Raw genomic sequence first — 9,881 nt, forward strand, 5'->3', positions numbered from 1 at the left:
TTAAAACTACAAGAGAGGGAGCCCGCTCAGTTTTCTTAAATAAAAATGTCAATATGTTGACTGTTGCTTAGACAAGAAATGGATCCTGGAAGGTAAATAAAAGATATCTATAATAAAAAATGGCTCAGGCCAGGTGTGGTGGCGCACACCTTTAGGCCTAACACTAGGGTGGAAGCAGATGGATCTCTGTGAGTTCAAGGCCAGCCTGGTCTACATGAGTTCCAGGATAACCAGAAGGCTATAAAGAAAGAGACCCTGGGTCAGAGACCTTGGGTCAGCTGGAGCCCCAAGCCATCTCTCCAGTCTCACATACAGCATTTCATAAATTTCATTTTTCTTTATGACAGCCAAAAATATTTTGAAAGCTTCTCTAATCTTTATAATTCAACTAAATCAAGAAGGCTCCTCCATTGAAGTTAATCGCACATGCCTCTAATTCCTACATGCTGACTACTTTTATATCAACTTGACATTGTGGGTGGTACCACCCCGGGCTGCTGATCCTGAGTGCTATAAAGACTGAGAAAAACACGGAGAGCAAGCCAATAAGCAGCGCCCCTCCATGGCCTCTGCATCAACTCCTGCCTCCAGGTTCCTGTCCTCACTGCTTTTGCTAATGAACTGTTATAGAGAACTGTGAGTGAAATAAACCCTTTCTTCCACAAGCTGCTTTTGGTCACAGTTTTTCATCACAGCAATAGTAACCCTAACTAAGACACCCTCTCTTGGGAGGTAGGGGCAGGAATAGTTCAAAACCAGCTTGCGGTACAAAGTATATTCTGGGCTAGACTGTACTGAGACATTGCCTTACCCCACCTGGCCAAAAAAAAAAAAAAAGCGTTCCAAAACACAGAGGGATGGGGGAGGGGGAGAGGCCTCCAGAAGTTCCCACAGTTCTACTAAAGGCCTTCACGGAAGATAGACTGCAAGGGCTGCAGAATAAGCCCTGTTCTCAGCCTGTACGGCTGTCTCTACAAAAGCAAGGCGTCTTTCCCTCTCTTATACTATTCTGTTTCTACCCAACAGAGACCGTGGCGTCCCGGGGAGATCGCCAGGGTTCAACAAAAGATAATTGTACAATTCTTGGCCATGCCTGCGCTCTGTGGCAACCGATTATCAGATAGCAGCTTGGGCAGCTGGTCCATGGGCTCCAGGCCACGAGAGGCATCTCATTCCGCACAGCTGGGGTGCGGGAGGAACCCGTGCAGGACGGGACGGGATGGCACACGGATCAAGTGAACAGAACTTGGCCAAACAGACCAAACCCTTTCAGAGTCAGAGGAGACAAGCAGGTTTCCAAGAGAAAGCCTTAAGGGCTGGGTGGGTTCGGTGGAGGCGAAGAGGGGAAAAAAACGGCAGCTTTCAATTTCCGAGTTCTGAGGACTACGTTCCCAGCCCGGAGCTGGAGCCTGCGCTCCCCGGAAGGAGACGTGCTCGCCCTGACCGCCCATTCATTCACACTCCCACGCTCGCTGGTGCACGCCGGAGCCGCAGAGGCCACACCGCCAGAAGGTCGGGCTTGAAGCTGCAAGTAAGCGCCCACACCTGTGTACAGGAGCGCATTTCGGCCTCAGCTCCACGGTGGCATCCCGCTCACCAAAGTCTGAATCTCAATAGCCGCATCCCGACGCCCCACATCCAGAAGCCTGCACTCCGACCGAACCCCAGCCATCTTACCGAGTGTGGCAGCTTGGCAGGCCCGGGCCCAAAGTTAACCACTTGCTTGGTGGCTTCCATGGTGCTAAGGCGACAGCAGGGGAAGTGGCAGGAGCAGAGACCTCGCGAACAGCCCGCGTCTCCGGATGCAAAGGCAGAACGGGCTGCAGCTTGCAGAGTCGGCGCTCCATTGGTTCGCTGTCTCAGGCCACTCACTGATTGGCTCACACTCAGAAACTCCCCTCCCCATTGGCCACGCTCACTACGGAGCCTGCGATCAATTGCTCCTCCTGAAGTTTAGAATTTCAATCCGCCTTAGCTGTCAACGCAAGAGAGCAGGCGATTGCACCAGCCACCCGCGTGGCGAGGTGCCTACTGCCTTCGCGCACCTCTGGGCGCAGAGTCCCCTGTCCTAGCCTCTGAACAATTTCGAGGTGGCGCGCCCACCCCCAGCTGGGCTGGGCTCTGCTACATTTGTTCCAGAGCCAGTCCCCATTAGTTCACCAGACTTTCCTAAGACCCTCACAGACACTCTGATGTAGAGACAGGACACTCAAAGAAGGATGTGCAGGGTGAAGAAAGGGCTGGAGTGAAGTCATACGATTGTGACCCGGCGCACCTGATAATCACAGCACTCAAGAGGTTGAGGCAGGAGGACAGCTACTTGAAGGCCAGCCAAGGGCCACACAGAAGGACCCTGTCTCAAAAATATCAGAAAAAAAGCCTTTGTATTTGCACTCTAACTCACTGCACCACGGGCGGCTAAGAACTTTGGGGGCAGCCCTACTACACCCCAACAGCCACCCCCACCCTCATCCAGGACAGCCTCTTGCAAGTTGCTGAGTCTCCCTTCTCTCATCTCTTTCATGAACAGAGGAGCAGGAACCGGTTTTGGCTCTTGTGCAGGAGCCCTTCAAGCTGTAAGGAGGTATTAACAGGAGCATAACACGCAAGCTGAACGTAGTCAGGACCAGAGGAATGTGGCCCTGAGCCGAGCTGGGCACAGGGCCAAATCTGTTCAAACTTTTCCACACAAGTTCCCTTTTCAAAGGAGTTGTGCTGGAGGCTCGCTTGAGATTCTGGAACAAGAAGGCCCCTTCTATGCTAGGGTAGTTCTTTTGAAGTCCAGAACCTTTTAAAAGCATTTTCCCCCTACTCTGCAGTTTAACCCAGATTCCTTTACTACGAAAACATTTTCCCAGGTTCTTTTGTGCAATGGGTGGCAGGAATAGGCACAGTGCCTACTTAGCGTTAATGCCGACCTCAGCATCTGTGGCCTCAGTTTGACAGGCTTGCAATCCAGCCTTTTTGAATTTGGGCTCTTGTTTGTTTTCTATAGCCTGTAGAAGGGATGATGTGGCTGTGAACAGAAACACTCCTTGGAGTCTGGGAGTAGTAGAGCAAAATGGTTAGAAAAGCTGAATAAAGCCAGGTCACAGCCTTCTTCAACACCTTAGTTTAAAAACTTGCATAGCTGGAGATGGGTGGTGTCTTACTGGGGAGGTAGAAGTAGAGGTAAGCCTATCTTGAATTCAAGGCCAGCCTACAGAGCAAGTTCCAGGACAGCAGCCAGGACTATACAAAGAAACTTGGTAAACTTTATTCACCTGATTTAGTTGTTGTCTGGAAACTAATTGCCTCAGTCTGCTAACTTGGGCCCAGTCTTGGAAGCTTCTGGCCTCTGTACAACCTAATCTAGACCTATAATATTTTCAGCCTCTGAGATTTACTGCTCAATAAGCTCACGTTTACTAGCTCTTTCTGTATTCTTGTTGGCTAGTTTAACTCCACTGTTCTGGCTCAAAACTCCTCTCCAAGCTAACTGATTCTATCTGGCCTCTCTCTCAACCTCTCCTGAATTTCTCTGCTTGGCAATCATATTGACTTGGCAATCTATTCTAATCTGCTGGCTCCTCTTTCTATGGCTTGTCCTGTCTATCTGTGTCCAGCTTGTTTTCTCTTTAACCTGTCTCTGTACAACTGTCTCCTTTCTCTCTCCCACCTTCCCAGCCTCTCTCTCTCTCTCTCTCTCTCTCTCTCTCTCTCTCTCTCTCTCTCTCTCTCTCTTTCTCTCTCTCTCTCTCATCTCTCTGCTCTCTTTATTAGCTTCCCTTTCCTCTCCTCCTGAGAGTTGAACATAGTCTCCTCTGTCAAGTCTTTCTCTGATTTGTCACTTTGTCTGCCACTCAACTAGACAACACTTTCAAACATGGCTGCTTCCTTCTACAAACTAGCTTTTACTTTTTATTTTATTTTACTTTTACTAACTTTTACTAACTTTTAGTTTTAACTTTACTACCTTTCTTGTTTGGAATTAAAAATGTATGCTAAGGGATGAGCCACACCACACTGGAAACAAGTTATTTCAATAAATAACACAAACTTGAGGGTTCACAGTGTGATCAAATATCCTGCAACAACTTGGTCTTTAAAAACAAAGAAAAGAAAAGACTTTTTAAAGAGGAAAAGAAAACAAAACTGCACAAATGAAAAGTTTCATTCCCAGCCCTTATATCAGATAAATAAGATTCAACAAGACCCACTGTTTTATGTAAAATAGTGGTTTTAAACAACACACACATACACACACGCACATACATACACACACACATGCACATACACACACACGCACACACACACATGCACACAGAGTTAATCTACTAGAACAGTGTTTGCCTTCAGTCTTCTTTGAGCTCTGAACTCGAGTCCAGTCCCAGAGAGGGAATGGGGATGACGCAGGATAGAAGGACAGGAAAAGAATCAAAAGTTTCCCACAGTGTGGTTTGTTGAATGAGGATCAAGAAACTCATATAGAGCTGGAAAGCTGAGGAGAACTGGAGAACTGGCTGCTCTTCCTAAGACCTGAATTTAATCCCAGGACCCACTACACGGTAGCTCAGAATCATCTCTAATTCCAGTCCCAGGAGACTTGACACCCACCTCTGACTTCATGGCAAACAAAACACCCATATGCATAAAAGAAAAAATAATAAAAGTTGTAAAAAAAAAAAATTCAGCACAGCTGACAACGCCAAAGTTGTCAACAGACATGATGTGTGTTTTCACAATCACTTCCCAAAAAGGATATTAAAAACAACCAACTAGGGTTAAAAATATAGCTCAGTGATAGAGCTCTTGATTGGTATTTATGAAGCCCTGGGTCCAGTTTTCAGCACCAGCTTGCTTAGAGGCAGCTTACTTGTCAGTAGGGGCAGCAAGATGACTCAGTGGGTAAAGGCGCTTGCCACCAAGCCTGATGACCTGATCCATGGCTCATATGCACCTCCCTGCAAAATAAGTAAATAAATGCGTAAAAACAGCACGTCTGTGAGTTCTAATCCCTAAATCTCAACAATGCACCTCATAAAACTACCTTACAGTTCATTTATCAAAGGAAAAGGAGTAACTAAACCAGCTCATACATGTATTTACTTTTTGCTAAAAGTTCTAAGCTTTGCTGAACCTTTAAACTATTGGAATTTACAGCTTGTGAACAATGTAATTTAAAGCCACAGAGTCTTATATCCAGCCCTTGCAAACACAGCTGTGTGACTATTTGGAAGCCCACACCCTTGTCTTTAGTAGGTATTATCCTTCTCAAACAGTCTCTCTTGTCTGGATATTTCATAAACTCACTAACTGCTTCCCTCTGACTTGTCCTGAAATTGTTTTCTGCTGCACAGTCAATGAGCTGGCTGTCTGAGCAGAGGTCACTAAGGGAGAAGGGATTCCTCAGGCTGCTGGTACAGTTCTGGCTTCTTCTCCCTATCCACTGACGAGATAAAATGGCTACACATTCATTTTGCCTTCTGTCCCAGGAAACCTGGCTGTTATCACTACTGTCCAGTTTTATATGCCTATTCTCAGTTTCCTACTAGTCTTGGGTCCTGTAGTAGCTATGCCTGGTTGTCAACTTGACTATATCTGGAATGAACTACAATCCAGAATTGGAAGGCACACCTGTGATCCAGATCTTGAGGCTGGAAGACACAAGTTTCTGACCTGCTGGATCTTGGCATGGAGATCTTGAAGCACAGTGGTCATGAAATGCTTAGACCCAGGAAAGGTAGTACACATCTTTAATCCCAGGAGACTGAGGCTAGGAGATCTCTAAATTCAAGGTAAGCCTGGAACAAAGCAAGTCCCAGATCTAGGCGTGGGGGTACATACCTTCTGCTGGAAGCCTACATAGGGACGTTGAAAGAAAGAAAACTCACTCTTCACCTACTTGCACTTACTTGCCAGCACATCTGTTAGAACCTAGTACAGAATATCAGCTTGAAACAGCTAGCCCCGTGGAACTGAGCAACTACTAGATTCTTGGATTTTCCATATAAAGCTGCCCACTGTTAGGTCAGTTGGACTACAGAGTGTAAGTCATCACAATACATCCCCTTAATATGTAGAGACATTCCATAAGCTCTGTAACTCAGCCGGGCGGTGGTAGCACATGTCTTCAATCCCAGGCCTTGGGAGGCAGAGGCAGGCAGATTTCTGAGTTTGAGGCCAGCCTGGTCTACAGAGTGAGTTCCAGGACAGCCAGGGATATACAGAGAAGCCCTGTCTTGAAAAACCAAAAAAAAAAAAAAAAGTTCTATAACTCTAGAGAACCCTGACTAATACAGTTCCCATAAGGGACACAGATAGTTAACATTCTATATGCTAATATATAGCCATTCCTCCCTGGGGCCCTGCAGTTTCTAGTAACATATTTTATGGAATCTGATCACACAGTGATATGTGTGCCTTCCTTCCAGCCCAGGAAAATCTCACTTAGTCCCTCAACACGTATATGTTTTCCCTTTTATAGGGTTCAAGAGAAGAGGGTCTGGTTATCAAGGGGAATAGCTTGTGTGGTGCTCTGCTTTGAAGGTAGATTTGAACTTATATTTGTTTCCCCTAATTGCACACGTCCTTTCCCATAATGCACCACCAAACACACATGAGCACCAGCTTCTTTTGAATGATGACTTTGGTGATTAAAGTGTTCCTTGAGACAGTGGCACCAGATATCCCAATTAACAGACTGTAATGTACCTGAGAGCTAGAGTTGTGATTCAGCTGCTTGGTACCAGGTGGGCAAGGAGATTGTTCAAGCTACCTTCTAGAATGAAAGAAAAGTCAGAACACCAGATTTTATGTGAAATTTCCTAATTTGTATTTTGTTTTATTTTGGACAAACCCTTTCTATGTATCCCAGAGTATCCCAGGGTAGCCTCAAATTCATGATCTGCAGCCTCCTCAGTTCTGAGAATACAGGTAGGCATGACTCACCCAACTTCCCAATATTTTTAAACAATCAAAGCTTTAAACTTCTGCTAAACTCTGCATTTGTGAAGTGTAAAATCTATGTTACAATCTGTGCTGAGCCTACGGGTCATAAGCTGTATAAAGTTGTCCTGGAGTTTTCCCTATAAACAAGGATCATGCCCAAGAAACTGGTTAACTATGGGGCTGAGGAAAGAGGAAAATATGGAGGGAAATATAATTTAATCTCCAGCATTATGTTACAATGTGTGCTTTGCAAAGCAGATGTAGAAAGGGCACCCAGAGTGCACCTGCATTCTTCAGGGCCCTCCCTTCTTTGTGGACAACACAGAAAAAAAGCTTCTTTATGAGGTATGTGTTTTGTACAATGGCTGAGCTTTGGTTACACAGATATAGGGTATTATTCATGAGCTGTTAGCACATACAAAAAAATGCTAGAATCCACTGCCTAACATCCTTCACATCTTGATGCACAAATGTAGAGGTGAGAAAGGGAGGGACAGAGAGAGGGGAGGGAGGGAAAAGGGAGAGAGAGAGAGAGGGGGGGGGGGAGAGGATGGAGTAAGTCTTTTAAAACCTTAAATCTTGCCCCCAGTGACACAGACAATAAGACCACACCTCCTAATCCTTCCCAAAGAGTTCCTCCATTTGGGGTCCAAGTATTCAAATACATGAGTCTATGAGGACCATCCCCATTCAAACCACGACAGGGCATAACCACAGTGTATATAACAAAGAGAAATAAAATGTCAAATCTGTTATCTTCTTTTGCATCCTGGATCCCAGCCCCCACAGGAAGAGTTGTCTGTCTGTCCTCCCTGCCCACTTCACTGTCCCAGTTCCTTACCCTGCTCTCTTCACTTTTATCCCCATTAAGTATTTGCCTTTCTGTTGTACAGATGCTGCTCATCCAATGAGGCCTGTGCAGTGCCCTGCTTAAGCCACAACCTCTGTCTGTCCCTCCATACCTCAAGCTCCTGATCCTTTTATTTCTTGGACATGAGCCCCTCACGTGCTACTTTGTAGTTTTGTTTATCACACTGTCTCCTGGAAGCTCTGTGCAGGTCAAAGTTTCTTCTATTTGGTTTATGAAGCACAGTGAGCAACCCAGGGCGGGCTGACCATGAAATGAACAAAGGGATGAGCCCTGAGAGGTCTGATTGAAGCGCCATTCTGAAAAGTTTCAAAGATTTTGCTTTGTTTGTTTGTTTGTATGAAACAGGGTCTTGTGTAGCCCAAGCTGACCTTAAATTCACTAGGTAGCTGAAGATGAGCTTAACCTCCAATCACCTGACTTGACCTCCAAAGTGCTAACATTACAGACCAGCAACAATGTGCTTGGCCCTCAAGGAGGATCTTTACACAGCCTCAGCATCAAGACCATTCTTCTCTATGTCAGTTTCCTCCTCTCTGCCTACCTCTGTCCTCCCACTAAGCCTGCCCAGTCTGAACAACATCGTCTCTCCCAGATTCCTGGACCTGGGTCTTCTTACATTGATTTTGCCTTTAAATATCCAAACCAGCAACCATAGCCAACTTCCCCAGATTCCAAGGAGTAGAGCCTCTCACTCTTTTTTTTTTTAAAAGATTTACTTATTTATTTTATGTATATGAATACACTATCATTGTCTTCAGACACACCAGAAGAGAACATTGGATCCCATTACAGATGGTTGTGAGCCACCATGTGGTTGCTGGGAATTGAACTCAGGACCTCTGGAAGAGCAGTCAGTGATCTTAACCACTGAGCTATCTCTCCAGCTTGAGCCTTTAATTCTTAGAGCCACTCCAGTGGCTCCAAAGGCTTTTAGAAGAGCGACCAAACTCTTCATGGTACTTGACCTGCACCCTTTAGCTTAGCTCTTAACCACTTCTCTCAGAACTTCCTTATCACTGGCATGCACGTTGCTGAAAGGCCGGCTACACCAGCCTCTTCACAGCTGGGTTCACAGCAGCATGCATCCTGGGAGTCTGGGGGTTCTCTGCCCTAGCTGTCTGTCCTGAACTCACTCTATCAAACAGGATGGCCTCAAACTCAGAGATTCGCCTGGCACTACCTCTGCCAGGACTGAAGGTATGCGCCGTCACCACCAGCCTGGCATTTCTTGAGTGGGTGAACAAGGCAGGAAGGAGGATGTCTATTTATTTACTTATTGTGGTTCTGAGAATTAAACCCAGGGTTTCATAAATACTAAATAAGCATTCACCACGGAAGTATATCCCAACCCTTCATTTTTCTGTAGAAATAAGTGAGAAAAATAATAGTCTTTATAACACTGAGAAGTTGTGTGAGTTCATTATTTCTTTTGAATTTAGGGAACGTTCAAAACTTAATAGTACTCTTTTCAGAATTTGCTTATTTAAAAGCTTGAAGTAACAACTGGTGTAAGACCAGCCAAGAAAACCCAAGGAGCCTAAGGTAGCCCTCTGCAGCCCATGGCTGCCCAGGCACTTCCTCATTTCCGCTGAAGCTGAGCACTACATCCGGTCCTAGTTTATCTCCACGGGACTGGACCTCTAGGTTGATGAATTCACTGATGGCATCACTACATGCAGGACACTGCCAAAGACTTCACTTCAGTCGACTTGCACAAAGTCCAGTCATGATCTCTGACTTTGCAGGACCACTCAAAGTTTACAGCAGACCTCTCTGCACGGTGTAGGTTAAAGAAGAAGTGTGAGTTCTGAGGGAAGAAGAGGTAAACTGTTGGTCTGCGTTTATGCCTCGCCACTGGGGAGCCGGCTGCTGACATGCCCAGCTCAGGAAAGGCATAAGATATGGCGTCTCAGAAACAGCGAGATCTGGGATGGAAGCTGTGGTTCTCAAACTCCTGTGTCCCTCAGACACCACTGGGGACCTCGAGGCCTGAGAGATGGAATCTGACTTAGTTCCGAGTGAGTGCCAAAAGTATGCCGGGGCTGGAAGAGAGATCTAGGTGCAGCTCTTTCCGACAAAG

General features: G+C 46.0%; 1 protein-coding gene across 1 annotated transcript in view; it reads right to left on the reverse strand.

The window, feature by feature from the left end:
* Positions 1 to 1,868, reverse strand: part of Psat1 (phosphoserine aminotransferase 1) — a 19,709-nt gene extending 17,841 nt beyond the window's left edge. Inside the window, exon 1 of the mRNA XM_031389838.1 lies at positions 1,678 to 1,868. Within this exon, the coding sequence (XP_031245698.1) occupies positions 1,678 to 1,737 (60 nt within the window). The 5' untranslated portion in view covers positions 1,738 to 1,868. The remainder of the gene's footprint in view (positions 1 to 1,677) is intronic.
* Between the last annotated feature and the right edge of the window lie 8,013 nt (positions 1,869 to 9,881).

This window comes from Mastomys coucha, unplaced genomic scaffold (genome assembly GCF_008632895.1).
Source record: "Mastomys coucha isolate ucsf_1 unplaced genomic scaffold, UCSF_Mcou_1 pScaffold21, whole genome shotgun sequence".
NCBI lineage: Eukaryota > Metazoa > Chordata > Mammalia > Rodentia > Muridae > Mastomys > Mastomys coucha.